The 20,809-nt window shown below is 46.0% G+C and overlaps 1 protein-coding gene across 2 annotated transcripts; it reads right to left on the bottom strand.

Moving 5' to 3' along the window:
- Positions 1-6,945: 6,945 nt before the first annotated feature.
- On the bottom strand, positions 6,946-19,239 carry Mocs2 (molybdenum cofactor synthesis 2). Of its 2 annotated transcripts, none has more exons than XM_045139065.1 (8): positions 19,164-19,239; positions 18,362-18,395; positions 18,118-18,239; positions 16,811-16,955; positions 13,474-13,598; positions 12,505-12,655; positions 10,480-10,603; positions 6,946-7,950 (listed from the first exon to the last, which is right to left on the bottom strand). In XM_045139065.1, exons 4-8 carry the CDS (start codon positions 16,906-16,908, stop codon positions 7,882-7,884), a joined length of 567 nt encoding a protein of 188 aa, XP_044995000.1. In that variant the 5' UTR covers positions 16,909-16,955; positions 18,118-18,239; positions 18,362-18,395; positions 19,164-19,239; the 3' UTR covers positions 6,946-7,881. The 2 variants fall into 2 exon arrangements, with proteins under 2 accessions (XP_044995000.1, XP_044995001.1); XM_045139066.1 differs by having other exon boundaries at positions 18,366-18,395.
- Positions 19,240-20,809: the final 1,570 nt, after the last annotated feature.

Here is a 20,809-nt window from a genome sequence, read left to right as displayed (position 1 = left end):
TCCTGTGACCCTGGCAACAGCGTCAGTTTGGAGCCAGGGGTTTTCTCAGAGGCGTGGGGGCGGCCCTGTGCCATGCAGCATCTCTGCCCCCACCTGCTCGATGCCAGGCTGCTTCCTCTCCTGAAGCCATGACCAACCCAAAACGTTCCCAGACGTTACTACGTGACCCAGGTTCTTTCAAGCAAAGGTGAGGGTTCATCCAAGAAAGCTGAGTGGGGAGCGGGGAGGCAGTATTTGAAAAGAAGTTATGCATTCCACCCAACCATACTGTTGCTTTAAAAGTAAGCATAGAGGGGCTGGGTAGACGGCTAAGCGGTTAAGGCGCTTGCCTGCAAAGCCTAACGACTGGGGGTCAATTTCCCAGTATTGACATAAAGCCAGATGCACAAAGGGCACATTCATCTGGAGTTCATTTGCAGAGGCTCAAAGGCTCTAGTGCAACCATTCAGTCTCCCTCTGCCTCCCTTTCTCTCTCTTTCTGCAAATAAATAAAATATTTTTAAAAGAAGTAAGTATAGGGATTAAAAGATGCCAGGTTAGCATTTTCACTTCATTAATGGTGCGTCACAGAAAGTGATTTAAAAATAAACAAACTTTGAGTTGTATCACGCACAGAATGCCACCCGCCTTAGAAAATGTGAAATCGCTGGATGAGGAAACTGCAGTGAATTAAACGGCGCATCAGTCGCCCACTGCAGCAGCAAACCAAAAGCAGCTGACTGGGCAGAAGGACCTTCTAGCAAGCAGTGGTACTTTATAAATAAACAGTGCAACTTAACTGTGAACGGGAAAGAAACCCCAAGCCAATTGATAAGTCACGTGACTGATTATCCTAACATTTTTTTAAAAGCATAACATATTTATTTTGATAAATACTTGTAACCCAACATATGAAAATGACACTGACAAGGCATTCAACAGCCAGCAGCATTCTCTATACTGACCCCTCATCCACGTCCTTAAACACACAGAGCAACCGGAGGCACAATTTGGTAGGACTATGCCCTGCTTGCGTATTCAGGCAGACCCATTTTCATTAGCTTAAAAAGATTCAACACCCAGGGGTGGAAGATAAACAGAGGGGCCAAGTTTGAAGGTGGTGAAAATATGAGCTACGACGTTGAACTTTAAAGAATAAAAGTGTAGTGATTATGTAACTACAGAGTATTATGTATTTGATTTTGGCAGGTGAAATCAAAATACAAATGCATATATCGCATACGTCTGTTAAAATTGTGTATTTCTAAAGGAGAAATGGTCTCATGTCCTTCACACAGGATATGTCTTTGATGTGTTTGCTGTTTTAAATTAAATGTGTCGTCTTGTTTGCTCTCCATCAAAAGTATATTAAAAAAGAATGTATTTGTTTCTATAACACTTGCACAATTCATTGGATTTCTTAAAGGCAAAAAAAAAAAAAAACCTAATCAAATTGTAGTCAGTATAAACAACGTTTCTCATATCAAAGCATTAGAACCAAGCAGAAAGGTTATATTTAATGGTGAGCCACTCTTTTCATATGAAATTGTTGAATATCATTAAAGTTGTTTTGAAATTAAGCTGACTTGCTTGGGTTTTGAGTTTTCTACGTGACATACCTCACTGTGTTTAGCAGTGGGCTCATTTTGCTTCAAAACATGTTCTCGATTCCCTTTAAGAAGAGCCAGGCTGTGACTAGCTATAGGTATCTGATCTGACAGAAAACAACAATGCAAAAAGAAAACCCCAAAGCTCAGTCATAGGGATAGATTTTATTTTAGTTTTTTTTTTATTGATAGCTTCCATAAGTATAGAAAATAAGCCATGATAATTCCCTCTCCCCCTCTTCTCCCCCTCAAGCTCACTCTCAATTGAACCCCTTCCCTCTCAGTCAGTCTCTCTTCTATTTCGATATCATCATCTTTGCCTCCTATTATGAAGGTCTTACTTCTCTTTTTTGCTTTTTTTTTTTTTTCAAGGTAGGGTCTCACTCTAGCCCAGACTGACTTGGAATTCACAATGTAGTCTGAGGCTGGCCTTGAACTCACAATGATCCTCCTACTTCTGCCTCCTGAGTGCTGGAAAGGCGTGCACCACCACGCCCAGCTATCTTTTTTTTTTTTTTTTTAATTTCAGTAGTATCAGGCACTCTTCCCCCCGACTGCTCATCTCCATCATGCTGAAATATCTCATAAGGGCAGCTGATTGCCAAGTAGCCATTCAATGTGCTTAAAACACAATGCTAGAGAAAAACATCTTTTTTTCACAGAAAGACCTACAACCAAGCTACCATTTTGACCTACCATTCTAACTGGAAAACAATCTTACACTCACTTTTACTTTTTTGTTTATTTTTATTTACCTGAGAGCAACAGACAGAGAGAGAAAGGCAGAGAGAGGGACGGAGAGAGAGGGAGGGAGAGAGAGAAAATGGGCATCCCAGGGCCTCCAGCCACTGCAAACGAACTCCAGACGCGTGCGCCCCCTTGTGCATCTGGCTAACGTGGGTCCTGGGGAACTGAACCTTGAACCGGGGTCCTTAGGCTCTATAGGCAAGCACTTAACCGCTAAGCCATCTCTCCAGCCTTATACTCACTTTTAAAAGATAATTCTTCTGTCTGTCGCTCTCAAATAAATAAATAAATAATGGACAAAAAAATATTTTTAAAAAAGATAATTCTTCTATTTATTCTGAATTACTTGCTACAAACCACAGAGTTACTTTTAAATCCCATCATTCTATCATAGATTACGCATCATTCACACAATTTTTACTGAAGGATGACCTCGGCCTTCAAGAATGGCTTACTAAACTGAACTTCTTGGTTGCAGGCAAAATGAAATCTAAGTTGTTCTGACTATATCCCTGGCTCTGCTGCCCTCTGCTGTCCAGTTCTACTAACTACAGCACACAAATCTGACTTTTAGATAGCGATATATATATATATATACACACCCCCACAACTTCAATACTTACAGACAACAAACTACGGTGTTTCCCTCCCCTCCCCCACTTTCCCCTTCATAACTCTGCTCTCCATCATATCCCCTCCTTCTCTCCATTAGTCTTTTGATTTGATGTCATCATCTTTTTCTCCTATCATGAGGGTCTCGTGTAGGTATTGCTAGGCACAGTGAGGTCTTGGATATGGAGGCCAAATTCTGTCCGGAGATTTGTATGTAAGGAGCGGTACCCTTCCTTTGGCTCTACAGTCTTTCCGTCACCTCTTCCTCAATGGACCCTGAGCCTCAGAGGGTGTGAGATGTTTCAGTGCTGGACACTTCTCCGTCCCTTCTTCTCAGCACTGTGTTGCCTTTTGGGTCATCTCAGTGGTCATCGCCATCTGAAAAGAGAAGCTTCTCTAACTAGAAGTGAGAGTAGCATTAATATTTGAGTACGAACATTAAGTGTAGTGCTTTCAGGGCAATTTGATGAGAGTAATATATGCATTTATCCAGACAAAAGCAGGTTTTATACCACTAAGGCTCATGACCTCCCCTGCCATAGGCTTTTGATTAGGTTTTCAGTACCAGGCACGCATTCCCTCCCACAGAGTGGGCCTTCAGTCCAATTAGAGAGCAGTTGGCTTCCCCCGGAGCAGACATCCCATGATTGCACTCTTTCCGTCATCTCGCCTATCTGGCCAAATGTGAGGCTTCCAGTGTCCACTATTTTCACTGCTGATGATTTCTGTCTCCCATAGGGTTGCATACAGTGCAGCTTTTACCAATTTTCAGTAGGCTGGTCTACAGGGAGGTTTTCTGCTCAGCACCAGCTTGATTTCTCAGTGACTTTGCCGCTCAGGCCTGTGAAGTCTTCAGCAATAGGGTCTTACCATCTCTCTCATGGGAAACCCAGGGCCTTGGCAATAGCCTATAATGTTTTGGGCATGCTAGAAGGTACTATGTAAGAGACACCAGAGAATGGAAGTGGGGAAGGAGTGGAGAAAAGTGACATCGGTCAACCAGATACTTCCTCATCTCTGTTAGCATTACAGCTACGTGCATCAGGCGTGTTTGACACACAGCAAGAATGTTAAGAACGCTGGTTCAGCAAACCCTAATACATACCCTCCTCCATGGACTGGCTAGGCACTGTGGTGACAGATGTTTTGATCTCATAAAGCTGATAGGCAAGTGACATGATGGCACAAAACTAGATGCGATACATCAAACCACATTATCAGGCTGTTTCCAATTTCTTGAGGACTGTGAGGTCCTGAGCTACAAGTGGCTGTTAGAAGGTTCTGGATAGAGATAAATGATCTGACCTGGATTCTACACTGTGGCAGGTTGGGGGGGGGGGGCGGTGCCCTCCATAACAGACTAAAGTTATTTAGTTTCCTGAACTAGGTAGGATCAGGATGACTTAAACGGAGGGGCCTTAGGACATCATACCCTCACCACCCCTATCTCAGCTTGCCTCGCCTGTGCCAGGCATGGGATGTAGTGTTTGCACATCTGTACCCAATTAGATCTCTCTCGAGCTTGCACCCTGCCCAGGTTTGGGTGGAAATCTCTTCTCAGTCCAGGCCCATTCATTGGCTGGAACATCTGGTGTACATGTGTCCAGTTGGGGGGGAGGCACAAATTCTGTATCCTCCTGGATCCATGCAGGGAGCCATTTTTCCTCTCCCTCTCTCTAGAACTGGCATGTTTTGGGTCCTCAGATGGATTAAGTGCTCTCTCCCACCTGGAGGGGTGGGAAGAGACACATTTTATCTTTTATTACTGTCTTCACTTTTAATCTTCTTGGAAACGCACATATTTTTAAAGACCCTTTTCACATTTGTTTGTTTGTTTTTCCTCTAAGATCCATGTTTATGTGGACTCGCATGGCTTACACAGGTTTTTGGGTTCCATAGGGTGTACCTCCTCCCCATTTTACCTTCCCTTTTTTGCCACCCCCCCATTTTCTTCCCTCCCCGCATCTTTGTAAAAATCTGAATAAAATGTGGTATTTTAAAAATCACTGTCTTGAATCTGGAATTGCCAATTCTTTGGTTGGTTTGCAGATATGAACTCAGGCTTGGGGTTCCAGAAAGCACCCCAGAACCCAGTTCTCAAGTTATAGCAGCAGGACTGTCAGCAGGCCACGCCCACAGCCCACAAGAAATGGGCCATGGGGCTGTAGCAGGAAGTGGTTGAACTCGCCACACATCCAGGAATCCTCTTCAACAACAGGTTCGTTTTCAGTAATCTGAAACCATCATCCAAAGTACTGGCTTTGCAATCACCGTTCTTGGAAAATTCTGGAACTATATTGTGAAGCTAAGCATCACATCCAGAAGACAAAAGTGTCCACAGAATGTGTCAGCCACTGTTATTTCCACTTGAAAAAAAAAGTCTCACTTCCACGTGAGTTCGTGAATTTCCTAGCTCCTGAGTGAATTCACCTCACAGTCACAGCTCCAAAGTGGCCTTAAAATCGTGCAGGCAGTCTTCTTGAAGGCTGCTTTCCCTCGTAGCTGTTACTCTTTTACTATCTGAACAGCAGAGCTGCACCGGCTACGCTCCAGTGATGCCAGCCCCTGCCGATCCCGCTCAATTCCAGTGTGGTGCGCTCAAACCTTTTAGGGACTCTCCACCCCGGTTCCAGCAGCCCCAAAGGAACTCCTCGGCCTCCACAGCGCAGACTAAAGCCTGCCTCTCCCTCAGAACACAGCCCACGTAATGAAGGCGCGATTCTTTAAAGAAACGTTCAAAGAATGTTCTAGGTTCTTCCACAGCAAAACTGCCCCCAAGAAAGACGAGAGCATTCAGGTAGAAAAGCCTCCAAATCTACAAACGCCCCACACTAATATCGCATGAAACATAACAAGCATGATGCTGTAACAACATGTGTACGAAATCCTAAGAACATATACTGCGGCCCTCAGTGTGTTTAACATGCTTCTAGACACAGTGTAGCTGAGAGTTGAGGGTTCCGTGGGCCAAGGTTTGGTGGGAGGGCAGGGAGGTACCGAGTTGAACTTGGCGAGGGAAGCAGGTGGAGTGTGTGTCTGTCTTCCCAGTGTTCTCCAGGCCCATCTCTGGACTGACAGGAATAGGCACTAACTAAGTAGGAGAACCCCCCCCCCCAAAGCTGGCCTAGCTGCCCTACGGTTTGCTCCCAGATATGAGACCCACACTCTGTCCCATGGTAACTAAGGGTGGAAGCAAAGGGTGGGAATTTGACCCAAGACAGACATCCATCAAGCATTTGCTGTGAATTAGATAAAGAGAGAGAAAAAATGTCCTTTCACTAGAAACGATTACTAGGTTTGTTATTTGTCAAAGAAACAAGAAAAAAATAAATAAAATTTTTGATCTATGTATCTAAAACTAGTTTTTATTCCTTTAAAAAGAACATTTGTATTTGGCGTTGGAGAGATGGCTTAGTGGTTAAGGAGCTTGCCTGCAAAACCAAAGGACCAGGACCCACGTAAGCCAGATGCACAAGAGGGCGCATGCGTCTGGGGGCCCTGGTGTGCCCATTCTCCCTCTCTCTCTCTACCTGCCTATTTCTGTATCTCTCTCAAATAAATAAATAAATAAAATATTTTACAAAACATATTTGTATTGATTGGTAAGCAGAAGAGGAGAATGAGATTGAGCATACAGGGCTTCTAGCTGCTGCAGACAAACTGCAGATGCATGCGCCACTTTGTGTGTCTGGCTTTAGGTGGACACTGGGGATCAAACCCAGGTCATTAAGGTTTGCAGACAAGCACCTTAGCCACTGAGCCATCTCTCCAGCCCAGTAGTTTTTATTCTTCATGCATACAATGCTAGTTCTGTGATGACAACAATTATCTGAATCATGCCCCTACGCCGAGTCCTGTACCTAGTCCACGTGCATACTTGGAATCTGCTCAGACAATGCATGTCAAGTCTCCTCCCGTCTCTGCGTGAGGTGGCGGGTATGTCCGCTGCCTGGGAGACGATGGTCATTTCCTGACACAAATGCCAAAACATCACATTGCGTACCTTAAATATACGTAAGTTTTACTTGTTAAGTATACTTCGATACAACTGAAAAGCTTATTTTTACCAAAAAAATGCATAGTAGTTATATACTCAAATCTACCAATATAGCATACAAACCAATCAAAAACTGGGTCGTTGTTTAGTAATAAACCTATTGCAGACAATGTGACTAATTGTCACAAATGATGTTGCACAAACACCCAGAGCAAAGCTGCCCGAAAGTGCTTTAATAAAGAATTGATTTCCTCCAGGAATGCACGCCTAATTTTAAATGGTAACTACCATCTTAACACAAGCCATTTTGTTGTGAGTTGGTTTCACAATAATTTTATGCTGGCTGGTATACTGGTAACAATATTAATAAGAAATAAAATACAAAATCAACACAGTGCAATTACAGATTCTAAAGTACTAGAGATTTCCATGATATAAAATCTTAGGCATTAATTTTGTTTTTTTTTTTTTCAAAAAAATAAAACCAGGAATTTTTAAAAAGATATTTAAATCATGAAGGTATTTAGCTCATAAGATACGGAAGCTCTGAAAAAGTGTATCAAAACTCTCTGATGGCATTCGGGTTTTGCCAAGATTTCCACGAGGCGCTCCAGACTCCGACGGCACAACTGCCCGTGCACGGGAGAGGCGGCCAAAGGCCGAGGGCGGCGCCCAGCCCACGTGAGCAGCGCCGCCATTCGGAATTATCCACAGAAGGCTGAATCTCAGCTCACACTGAAATCTCCCATTTTCCCACCTCCGGTTCCTAAACCACCTGTAATCCTACGAAGTACAGTTTGCTTTCTTTTACTCCATTTATCTGCTAATATAACCCAAGATTGTGCATCAGCAAGCTATCTTGATTTACAGAGAAGAAAAATCAAAGTGTGACCAATGATAAAAATTGACCACATTTAAGACTCGATGTGCGTTAAGTGATCAATCACTGGCTGCCCAGAAGCATTCTTTGTTTCTTTTCCAACAGGACGAAGATTCTTCATATATTTCCTAAAAAACAAAACCAAAACAGGAATTCAAAATGCATTTCTACAAATGAGAATAAGCTACACTGCAAGAAATCAGACGAATGAGAATGTCACCTCTATCGGCCCCTCTTCAACAATCTCACCAGCAGTGGCATGGGGCGCCGAGGGCAGCGACATCACCGTATGCTCTCGGCCCTTACGGACTCCAACCCCATCTGGGGAAATGAACTGATAAGGCTACGTTCCACCACAGCAGAGGACAAATGACTCCACTTGGGATGTGACAAGACACATCCAGGCTCAGAGTAAGTAGAAGGCGGGACAATCTTTGGCTTTAAACATACATACTTTTTGCTTTCTTTCCAAACACACCTACCTGGGCGTTGCTTAAAGGCTAAAAGGCGGAAGGAACTTCCCGGCGGTGGTGAGAGTGAGTCGCCACCAGAGGCCGGGCTGCAGGACACCGGCTCTGGAGGGACAGGACGGGGACGGGCTGTCCCGAGCTCATGCCCTGCGGCTTCACCTCCATGGCTCCCCTTGGCCGTCTTCCCCCGAGTTATGTCAACTTCCTCCCCAAGTTCTCTGCCTGCTTCTGACTTCGCTGGGTTCCCTCCAAGCAGCCCTGAGCTCCCGGCCTGACAGTCCACCTGCACGCGATGGCGGTGCCCTGGGCGCCGGCCGAGGAGGTCACCCGGTGGCTCGGTGCACAGGTCACACCTGCTGCACACCCCAAGCCTCGAGGAGACGAAGAGCGAAGGGAAAGGCCCTCGGCGTGGGGACAGCCCAGGGCTGGGAGCCGCCCGCAGCTCCCACGACGCTGGGGGGCGAAGGGGCTCCTCAGCCAACTACCACTTCTTTCTTGGTTTGGCTGTTGACGGACAACATGCCAGGACTTCCCACTTGGCTGTTTTTGGACGGCGGTGTTACTTCTCAGCGCAGCAGGAGTTCAAATTCACGACCCTCCTGCTTCAGCCTCCCAAGTACCAGGCCTACGGGTGAGACGCGGCTTGCAGATCCACGCGGCGGATGAGTTCTCACCCGTCTCCCGACTCTACAAAGAGCCACGGCTATTTGTGCTTTGAGGAGTTTCTATGTCAGCTAGTGGTGAAGAAGCTGTCAGTCCCAGTTTTCCAAAGAGATTACTTCACCCGGGGATTATGAGAACAGGGCAGGTTAGGAGTTCTCGCGGCCAGGACTTCCTGAGGCTTGTACCCAACGCACTGCGCCACGTGATCTTTGGGCATGTAGTGTTCACGCTTAACAAGCTGGGAAAGAGCTACGCTGTGAACCCAGTATTTCACGTACAAGGAGAAAAGATTCCAAGGCATATGAACACAAATTCTAAGTACTCTTTTTGTTCTTTCTTTAAATATATTTTTTTCTTTTTAAAAAACTATTTTATTTAATTATTAGATAGGAAGAGAGAGGAGCAGGTAGAGAGAGAGAGAAAGAATGAGCGTGCCAGGGCCTCCAGAACTGCAAACAGACTCCAGACGTGTGCACCACCTTGTGCATCTGGCTGACGTGGATACTGGAGACTGGAACCTGGCACCTTAGCCTTCACTGGCAAGGAGCTTAACTGCTAAGCCATCACTGTAGCCCTTTTTGCTCTTTTTAAAAGACATTTTATTGATGGCTTCCATAATTATAGGCAATAAACCATGATAATCACCTCTCCCACCCCAATTCTCCCCCTCTCAAATCCACCCTCCATCAAATCCCCTCCCTGTTTCAGTCAGTCTTTTATTTTGATGTCATCATTTCTTCCTATTATGAAATCCTAAGCACTTTTATTTTTCACCCTTTATTTAAGAATTCCTAGAGCTGGTGCTCAATTTATAATAGCTGGGAAATGGAACCAGCCTAGATGTCCCTCAACTGATGAGTGGATAACGAAGATGTGGCACGTTTATACAATGGAGTTCTACTCAGCAGTAAAGAAAAATGAAGTTATGAAATTTGCAGAAAAATGGATGGATCTGGAAAGGATTATACTAAGTGAGGTAACCCAGGCCCAGAAAGCCAAGCGCCACATGTTCTCTCTCATATGTGGATCCTAGCTACAGATGATTGGGCTTCTGCATGAGAAGGAAAATACTTAGTAGCAGAGGCCAGTAAGTTAAAAAGGAGATATAAAGGGAAAGGAGGAGGGTACTTAATAGGTTGGTATTGTATATATGTAAGTACAATGATTGAGATGGGGAGGTAATATGATGGAGAATGGAATTTCAAAGGGAAAAGTGTGTGGGGGGGAGGTATTACCATGAAAATGTTAATAAAAATTGTGAAATAAAAATAAATAAATAAATAAAAATGATTTCATAGCTGGGTGTGGTGACGCACGCCTTTAATCCCAGCACTTGGAAGGCCGAGGCGGGAGGATTGCAGAGAGTTCGAGGCCACCCTGAGACTACGTAGTGAATTCCAGGTCAGCCTGAGCTAGAGTGAGACCCTACCTCAAAAAAAAACCAAAATAAATAAATAAATAAAATTTTAAAAACTCCCGAGGAAAAGCATCATGTCTACGTGGTGAAATGAAGCATCAACTCACCTTTTTCCATATGGGCACCTTGGCTTTTAAAGCGTTAATGGCATAGTTCACAGCTTCAAGGGACGCAGTCCTGTGAGCTGAGGACACAGCAATGATAGTGCTTGCTTCTGATACTGGAACCAAGCTTGAACGAGATGGTCAAAAGTTACCACCTGGGCTGGAAAAATGGCTCAGAGGTTAAGGCGCTTGTCTGCAAAAACTAACGAACTGGGTTCGATTCCCCAGTACCCATGTAAAGCCAGATGCACAAAGTGGTGCTGCGTCAGGAGTTTGTTTGCAGTGGCGGAAGGCCCTGCCATGCCCATATTCTATTCATTCTCTCCACCCCCACTCTCAGTAAATATAAATAAAATATAAAGTAACTTAAAAAATTACCACTACTTCTTAATGCTGAAGGATCTACTAGAAGCACTGGGGAGATATTTGGTGGAGAAAGCACTTGCCATGCAAGCTTGAGTCCCGGAGTTTGGATCCTCAGTACCCACGTAAACACCACATGGATGCAGGGACCACGTGTAATCCAGCACCCACGTAAATGCCATGTGGACACAGGGACCATGTGTAATCTAGCACCCACATAAACACCACGTGGACGTAGGGGCCACGTGTAATCCAGCACCCACGTAACTGCCACGTGAACACAGGGACCACGTGTAATGTAGCACCCATGTAAACACCACATGGACGCAGAGGCCACCTGTAGTCACAGCACTCAGGAGGCACAGAGTGGATCCCAGAGGCAAGCTGGCTAGCTAGACTCACTGCTTCCCTGAGCTCTGGCGCAAGTGAGAGACCTGCCTTGCTAAGGAAAATGGACACGTGATCAAGGAAAACACCCAACATCAACCTCTGATTACCACACACGTGCATAAGCACGCACATACACACACACACACACCAACAAAAATGTCAGATAAACAACAACAAAAAAAATCCCATTTTACACTTGAACTCCACTAAAATTCCATCTTACTTAAACAGTCAATTTAATGAGAAAACAGCACATTGTCAGTTATGCTCAGAAACGACGGCACAGGGGTTGGGGCCAGTTTCCAGCACTCATCCACAAACTCTCTTAGATGGGTGCTGGGAAGAAAAGGTCCTCTCTCTGATTCAATAAACATCTGATTCAAACCAACGGACACAGTGCAAGGCAGATGCCTAAGGATATAGAAAAGCTACCACATTGAGCCTAACATAGAATTTAAAATCATAAATAGCAATTAATATCAAGCAATGATGACAGTCATTAATAAAATTACTGCATACTAATAAATCATGGCTAATAAAATTACAAACATAGTCTTAATTGCTGACCTCCCTTTAAAAACTCTAGTTTTTTTATTAGTACAAAAAAAAAAAACACAAAAAACCAACTCTAGCATATTGTAATAACTTTAGAGCTATAATAGACTTTCAACACAAACTAAATTCAGACTACAAAACATATCTAAAAAGGCCTCAAGGATTTTGGGATACAGCCACCCAGGTGCTTGGGCCCAGGGCACTCTGTTACAACGGAAGAGGCCACAAGGGCTCTCAACACGGCAGGCAGCCATTGAAGGTACTGGGGCTTTCTCTATGGTCCAATACAGAAGTCTCAAGTTTTCCTTTCTTGGTATTGTGAGATGCCTAAGGAGTCGGGAATCAGCATGGGCACACAGATGGAAACAGCTGTTCTTAACTGTTAACACAGGTAAAGGGGTTTATGGTGGTTCGATTCAGGTGTCCCCCATCAACGTGGGTATTCAGAGATTTGGGAATTAACACCTCCTGGAGGTGGTGTATTGTTGGGGGCAGGCTTATGGGTGATAGCCAGTGTCCCCTTGCCAGTGCTTGGCACACTCTCCAGTTGCTGTTGTCCACCTGACGTTGGCCAGGGGGTGATGTCCACCTTCTGCTCATGCCATCGTTTTCCCTGCCATCGTGAAGCTTCCCCTTGAGATTGTAAGCCAAAATACACTTTTCCCCACAAGCTGGGTGTTTTCTGGAGCAATGCAAATCTCCCTGCGACAGGGCTCTTACCCAAGGCGATGGAACACCGCTATGTGTCTGACCGCCCACTTCTGTCTAATGTCACCACAGATCTTTCTGATTTCATTCTCTGCCATGGGAAGATACGCTTCATATTCCAAGCCAATGACTTTTTTGCCTTCAAAGTTATTTCTTGTAGTCCCTAAAAAAGGGAGAGAGAGAGAGAGAGAAAAAAAAAAGATGTTCCCCTATAAGTACATTAATAAATATATATACTTCTGACAGCCAAACAGCATACAATTTATCTAAAACCCACTGAAATTTTCTAAAGGGAAAGCTGACTGGAAAAACAATAATTATCTAAACGATGATTGGGAAGTATAACAACAAAGATGAAGCCACCTACTGAAAAACGATAATTATCTAAACGATGATTGGGAAGTCTACTGACAGCCCACGCGTGACAAAGGACGGCGGCCGCACCTCGTACTAGCTGTTAGCATTCATGTCACACAGAACGCAGCCGCTTGCGGCATTATTAACAAGCACGTTTTTCCTCTCAATATTCTGAAAAACACAGAATTTTCTCTCCTAGCAATGACCTATAATTTCACATAGGTTAACTTGAAAGTTACTAAAATAAAACTTAAAAAAGTGGGGGCTGGAGAGATGGCTTAGCGGTTAAGCGCTTGCCTGTGAAGCCTAAGGACCCCGGTTCGAGGCTCGGTTCCCCAGGACCCACGTTAGCCAGATGCACAAGGGGGCGCACGCGTCTGGAGTTCATCTGCAGAGGCTGGAGGCCCTGGCACACCCATTCTCTCTCTCTCTGTCACTCCCAAATAAATAAGAATGAACAGAAATTTTTTTAAAATAAAAATAAAGCATTCTGTGCACTTGCCTGGGTAAGCTTGGTTTGTGCTCAGTACCCTTTGTCCCCTGACACTCAACACTGAGATGGAAAGCATTCAAACTAATTTCTACTCTCCATGCAACTGAATGCGGTGACAATCCCACACTCACCTACAAAGAGGGACACGGCACCACACAGTGGAGAAAGGACCGACCGCGAAGCGTCGTCTACCGAAAGCCTCTGGGCAGTGAGCTTGACCACATCCCGGGGCCTCTCCTCCCCCTCTGCGCTCTCCCTGGAACGACGAGGGAGTGAAAATTAGCAGGAAAATTAGGAGCGAGATGCTTAGCACATCGAAATTAGAGGTATGTTTTCCTGTCAACCTTTTCTACATTACAAGTTGTGATGGTCTGAATAGATGGCCACCAATCTACTCAGTGTTTTGTTAGTTTGCAGTTTGGATCTGCAGCCACCTGGCTGGGGGCGGTGTCACTGGGCAGATCTTAGGGTCCAGCTGTAAGGTGTGATGGTGGGTTTGAGATTCCAATGTAAGGATATGCAAAGTGCCTAGTGCTTTCTGGAGTTCCTGAAGTGTGCGTGTGGCTTCTCTCTCTGCTTGGACCTGTGAAGGCAGGCCAGCTTCTTCTGCCATTATGGAACTTCCCCTGGATCTGTAAGCTTCAATAAATCCTTCCTCCATAACTGTGCCTGGTCTGGACGTGCATCTCAGTGAATCTGAAGCTGTGTGCTACAGAAAGAGATTCTAGGTCGGATGCAGACACATAGAGTTCCGTGGAGATGTCGACAGAGCAAGCCACGACTGGCTCTGAATCAACCAATATACTGTCTATTTCGTGTGAGGAGTCTCCCACGCACATAAAGGACTTCTGCACACGCACCAGCTCCACGGCACTCCACGGTTCTGCTGGGTGAGCCTGCATGGCTCAGCAGAGCCTCATGTTATCACCGGGGGTCAAGGGGCACCCTGGCGCTAGCTGAAGACCAGGCCGCACAACCACCTCAGCCACATGGGGAGAATGCATGGAAGTAAATGGTCGTCTGAGACAGGGCACAGGGCTATTAGAGATAACAGAGGTGATACTCTAGGGAAATATTGGAAGCTGCAAGCTAACTAGGTAATAACCTGTGATGAAATGGGGGCTGGCCCCTGCAGAGAAAAGGAGTGGGCACATGCACGATCCGGCACAAAGAACACGCACTGAGGAGGCCCCGGAGACTAAGCATGGGGAACATTAGGAGGAGGGCCTGAGGCGGGACAGGCGCCTGACACCTTGCAGGCTTAAGTACAGTCCCAGAGCCTGTGAGCTTTCCTCCAACCAGGAAAAGGAAGGCTCAGAGGAGCTCTGAAACACTCATTCAAGGGGCTGAAATTCCAAACAAGAAGTCTTAATAAATCCAGTATTTATATCCCTAGCTCCTTCCAACTCCTGAAAGAAAAAGGATTAATCATTTCCCACTGGGTATGGAATCTGCTATCTTGTGCATGTGACCCCCTACCCGCCACCCCAAGCTTCTCACACCTTTGTCCCTTAAAACATACGTAGTGCCAACAGGAACATGGACAAGCACCCAACCACATGGAGTTCCCCCACCTCTAAATGACCGAGACCACGCAAACCCTTCTGGCAGGCTTTAAGTTACCCAACACAAGCCCTGCCTGCCACACACAATATGCACTGCTGCCGAGTGCTCCTTCCAACCTTCCCATACCAGACACTGCACCTAAGGGCGGCGTATCGCTTCCGGAATACATCCCAAACTCGGACAAACAGCATTAGAGGACTTTCTGAGCAAGCGATAAATATCCAAGTGAAACGGAAACACAAAGAATCCTACTGTGTGCAGACAGCAGGGAAACACAAGGAATCCTACTGTGTGCAGACACAGGGAACACAAGGAATCCTACTGTGTGCAGACAGCAGGGAAACACAAGGAATCCTACTGTGTGCAGACACAGGGTACACAAGGAATCCTACTGTGTGCAGACACAGGGAACACAAGGAGTCCTACTGTGTGCAGACAGCAGGCCTGAGAAAACCCTCTCACTGCAGACCTGGATACCTGAGACACAGACTGACTCCTCATTTTCCGGTCACTGCCCTCCAGGGAAGGGGCGAGGACAGTACAACCTGCACAGGCCGTCTCTGGCCTGTCCTGTTCTTTCATGGAGTCAAGGCTTTGCCACTGAGTTTCACTGATTTTTTTTCTTTTCTTCCCCACTCTTATGTTTAGAGTTTTTAACCAGGGATGACTCTATACTTTACTGACTCTTCCGTTACAGTAAGCGTCAGTCAGACACTACACTGAAGGGGTTGACTCTCCCCAAACTCCCTGAAGACTGGGTGTCAGAATCCCTTCACAAGGGCACGGAACTGCCTGGAAGGAAGGAAGAGCCGTGGGTCAGCGGGGTACAGCTGGGACAGCAGAGCTCTCCCTTCGCCCCAGACAAGGTCAGCTTCTTCTCGAGGACAGCGATCTTCTAACCTTCTAGCTGTGCGATTTCTTTTTTTAAAATGTTGTTTTAATTTTATATTTATTTATTTATGAGAGAGAGTGAGAGAGGATGAAAATGGGCACACCAGGGTCTCTAGCCACCATAAAGGAACTCCAGATGCATGCACCAACATGTGTCTCTGGCTTACGTGGGTTCTGGGGAATCGAACCTGGGTCCATAGGCTTTGCAGGCAAGGGCCTCAACGGCTAAGCCATCTCCCCAGCCCTAGCTTTGCAATTTCTCTGCAGTTCTCTGTGCCCAAAAATGTAACATCATATTATTAACATGAATTCAAGTATTGGTTCTGCCACTGTAACCAAAGGTCATGTGATCAAACACAAGTTTAAAAAAAATTTTTTTTAATTTGTTTGAGAGAGAGAGCAAGAGGGAGAGATTGGCACTTCAGGACCTCTAGCCACTGTAAACAAACTCCAGATGCATGAGCCACTTTGTGTATCATGGGTACTGGGGAACTGAACTCAGGTCCTTAGCCTCTGCAGGCAAGCACCTTAACTGCTGAGCCATCTCTCCAGCCCAAAGACGAGTTTTTGTTTCTAAACTTATCAGAATTTGCTTCCACACCGGCACAGTATGACTGTGAAAGACATTACATTGTAATACACTGTTTCACATGGAATGGGATCTCAACAAATACACAGAGCACACCACGTGATACAGAGCTGCAGCTAACAGGGTGAATTCCGCGATGGGAGGCAGGTGCCCAGCACTTCCTGCCAGCAACACAGTTACAGCTGCACCAATCAAGGACTGGCAAAGGCAGACTAACAAGGAATACACAATCAAGGACTGGCAAAGGCAGACTAACAAGGAATACACAATCAAGGACTGGCAAGGCCGACTAACAAGGAATATACAATCAAGGACTGGCAAGGCCGACTAACAAGGAATATACAATAACAAGAAGCCACACACGGTGACCACCTTAGGTTCCTTCTCTACAAGACTGGCTAAGGAAAAGAGAGTCCACATACCTAGCTGCCTCAGGAGCACTACCCTCCACTGATGGGGGGGATAATGGCGATTTCGTCTCCCGGTTGAAGCAGGAGTTGCTGATCTCCAAGCTCGACATACTCCTGACGAACAGCAAATATTATCTGATTTCTAACATCAGCCAATCTGAACGAGAAAACATTTCATTAGAAGGTTCAATGCGAAACATGGCTTTTTTTAATGTCCAGTTGTAGCAAGCACTATACGAAGCACTGCCTACAAAGCTACTGAACTAACTCGTACTTTGTAGGGCATGCTGCTGAGGGACAAAGGGGCTCGTTACAAAGTCACATGAAGCCACACTTAACACTGTGGGTCTTGGGAAGCGAACACACGGAAACTAGATTGGAGGCAACATTCAAAACAGAACAGAAGAACTGGGAAGATGGCTCAGTGGTTAAAGGTGCTTGTTCGCAACATCGGCCAGCCTGGGCTCAGGTCCCAAGCACCCACATAAAACCAGATGCACAAAGCAGTGCAGGTGTCTGGAGTTTGTTTACAGTGGCAAGAGGCCCTAGCACATTCATTCACATTCTCATTAATTAAAAAAACAAACAAACAGGCTGGAGAGATGGCTTAGCGGTTAAGCGCTTGCCTGTGAAGCCTAAGGACCCCGGTTCGAGGCTCAGTTCCCCAGGTCCCACGTTAGCCAGATGCACAAGGGGGGGCACGCATCTGGAGTTCGTTTGCGGAGGCTGGAAGCCCTGGCGCGCCCATTCTCTCTCTCCCTCTATCTGTCTTTCTCTCTGTGTCTGTTGCTGTCAAATAAATAAATAAATAAAAATTAAAAAACAAACAAACAAACAAACAAAACAAAAGCCAGAGCAAAGGAAAAGAAAAACTTCCTAATCAGTATATGGCTTTGCCATGAGCCTTCTAAGCATAGATATGCATACTAAATATAGTTAAGAAGTTTCTCACAAGAGCAGCAGCTGTCTCCCTGCAGGTGGCTAAAACTAAAACAGCACAGGAAGGCCCATAAGCTCTCACCGACTGTGAGGACAGTAAGAGCATCTTAAAAGACGGAATCAACAAAAGACCCCTTCTTTGGGGAGGGGGTTATATATTATAGCCTTTTGTATATAACACCAGGAGTTCCGGGTTAAGTATCTACGCTGAGTAGATACTTAAATTTAATATTTCTGGAATCGTTCCAGAAAAATATAACTAGCGATCCTTCCTAACAATAAGCGCGGAAACGGAAATTCGCCTTTGGAATGGCGTTCCATTTGCACACTCCTAAAGCAGTCAAGTGTTCATCTGGTGCACTCGGCACAATCTTACCTACCCAGGATGTCGAGTTTCTATCTCTTTCCACAGCTGGGAGGCTCTGATTTCTTGCGGTACAGATATGGTCTCTGAACGGACTCCTGTGATCTCTGCGCTTTTTGCAAAATACAGGACTTCAACCTGAAAGGAAAGAAAATGCTTTTCACAATAACTCACAGTCCTTTCCTGATTCTACTCTCACAATCAAGGACACATCTGGTGAGTTACAGGAAAATGTAGCCAGTCGTAAAAAGTCAATATACCTACAGGTGTAAGCATTTTTGTTCGGATTCAAACCTTGAAGGGAAAAAAAAAAAAGTTTTAGACCCAAGTCTTAATTTCTGCATGCTTTTTTTTTTTCTTACTTGTGCACCATAGTTAAAAAATGCCAAGTATCTTTCATTAGCAAACAACGTCTGTTTTCATAGGACATGAAAATGAGTTTTAATAAACACTCAAGCAGATAAATTACACACACACACACACACGCTCACACAAAATGACCGCGTCCGCTAGGAACTTGCTTTCCTGGCCAAGTGACCTTTGATTGCAGCCTGCATTAGAAAGTTGGGCAGAGGAGTGGAGAGCTCAGTTATGCAACACACACAAGGTGGCATTTAGAAAAGCAAAAGGGTTGGCAGTACAGGACAAACTGGTTTATCCCGGGACACACCAGGCGCCTGGGAACCAAAGGACCAGACAAGCCCAGCTGTCACTCAGGGCAACTTGCTCTCTAGGCGACCATCATAGGTCTGCAAAGAACCCAGGAATTCTTTATCAGAAAAAAAAAAATCAGACAGATGTCTTCGTCAAACAGAATAACCTGAAAGGGACAAAATGATAATAATAATAATAATAATAATAATAATAATAATAATAATAATAATAATGATAGCACAAGCGCAGGGGCCTGCACCCGGGAGCAGGTCCTGCACTGGCGTTGATGGACAGGTGGGGGGCGGACGCACAGCCCGGAAGTCAGAAACACTCCCCCTCCCCTTCCCGGGGACCCAGGGGACGGCGGGATGAGGGGCACGCCCGGGGAAGCCTGCAGCCGACCCTCACCTGGCATCGAGGCACCATCCCGCTACAGACAACGCCGGCACCCGCTCGGCACCCCGCGCACCGGCCCGCGGACGCCAGGAGCGCAGGCGCAGCCGGAAGTCCCGCCCCGCGCCGCCGGGGGAGGCGGGAGCGCGCGGCGAGGCCCCGCCCCTCTGCTTCCGGTTCTCCCTGCAGACTCTGCCCTGGATGCTGTGGGAGACCTGCAGGATGACAGAGAGAGAGAGAGAGAGAGAGAGAGAGAGAGAGAGAGAGAGAGAGAGAGACAGAGAGACACAGAGAGAGAGTGAGAGAGAGACAGAGAGAAACAGAGAGACAGAGATTGAGAGAGGCAGAGAGAGAGTGAGAGACAGAGAGAGAGAGATTGAGAGACAGAGAGAGAGAGAGATTGAGAGACAGAGAGAGAGAGAGATTGAGAGAATCAGAGAGAGATTGAGAGAGACAGAGACAGAGTGAGAGAGAGAGAGAGAGAGGGATTGAGAGAGAGAGATTGAGAGAGACAGAGATTGGGAGACAGAGAGAGAGAGAGACAGAGAGAGGGAGATTGAGAGACAGAGAGAGAGAGAGATTGAGAGAGACAGAGAGAGAGAGACAGAGAGAGATTGAGAGAATCAGAGAGAGATTGAGAGAGACAGAGAGAGAGAGAGAGAGGGATTGAGAGAGAGAGATTGAGAGAGACAGAGAGAGAGATTGAGAGAGAGAGAAGGATTGATAGAGAGACAGACAGAGATTGAGAGAGATTGAGAGACACAGAGAGGTTTTTGAGAGACAGAGAGAGAGGGATTGAGAGAGACACAGAGAGATTGAGAGACAGAGAGATTGAGAGACAGAGAGATTGAGAGAGAGAGAGATTGAGAGAGAGAGAGATTGAGAGACAGGGATTGAGAGAGAGACAGAGATTGAGAGACAGAGAGAAATTGAGAGATGGACAGAGAGAGATTGAGAGGCAGAGAGAGAGAGGGATTGTGAGAGAGACAGACAGACAGAGATTGAGAGAGATTGAAAGACAGATTGAGAGACAGAGAGAGATTGAGAGACAGAGAGAGAGAGAAGGGTGCTATGCAGAGTGTGAGGGGGATGTGGGGGTTGAATGTTTAATAGCTTGCCCTGAAAACCAGAGGGAACTAAAGAGTTAGTGACTTTCTCTAAGGCCATAAAAGGAACCACAGAGGAGGGCTGGCGAGATGGCTTAGGGGTTAAGGCATTCATGTCCAAGGTGGTGCACGCGTCTGGAGCTTGTTTGTAGTGGCTAGAGGCCCTGGCGTGCCCATTCTCTCTCAAAACTAAGTACGTAAATAAATAGAGATGGCTTAACCTTAAGAGTTAAGGCTCTTGCCTGCAAAGCCAAAGGACCCAGGTATGACTCCCCGGGACCCACATAAGCCAGATGCACAAGGTGGCACATGCGTCTGGAGTTCGTTTGCAGTGGCTGGAGGCCCTGGTGTGCCCATTCTCCCTCCCTCCCTTCCTATCTCTCTCTCTCTCTCTCCCTCTCTTTCTCTCTCTTCTCCTCTTCTCCCTCCCTCTCCCTCTCTCTCTCTCTCTCTCTCTCTCTCTCTCTCTCTCTCACACACACACACACATGCAAATAAATAAACAACAGAGGAGGTTTGCCTGGCAAAACCCCCCTACCCCCCAATTGATGTGCT

Source organism: Jaculus jaculus, chromosome 20, assembly GCF_020740685.1.
Source record: "Jaculus jaculus isolate mJacJac1 chromosome 20, mJacJac1.mat.Y.cur, whole genome shotgun sequence".
Lineage (NCBI taxonomy): Eukaryota > Metazoa > Chordata > Mammalia > Rodentia > Dipodidae > Jaculus > Jaculus jaculus.
Note: the sequence above shows the minus strand (reverse complement) of the source record. Positions and strands in the feature narration are given on the sequence as shown.

Coding starts and splice junctions, on each gene's coding strand:
- Mocs2 (XM_045139065.1), bottom strand. CDS start 16,908: ATGTCGAGCTTGGAGATCAGCAACTCCTGCTTCAACCGGGAGACGAAA. Junction 12,656..13,473: donor TGCCGTGTCCCTCTTTGTAG/GTGAGTGTGGGA, acceptor TCCCTTTTTTAG/GGACTACAAGAAATAACTTT. Junction 7,951..10,479: donor AGGTGCCCATATGGAAAAAG/GTGAGTTGATGC, acceptor TTTGTTTTTTAG/GAAATATATGAAGAATCTTC.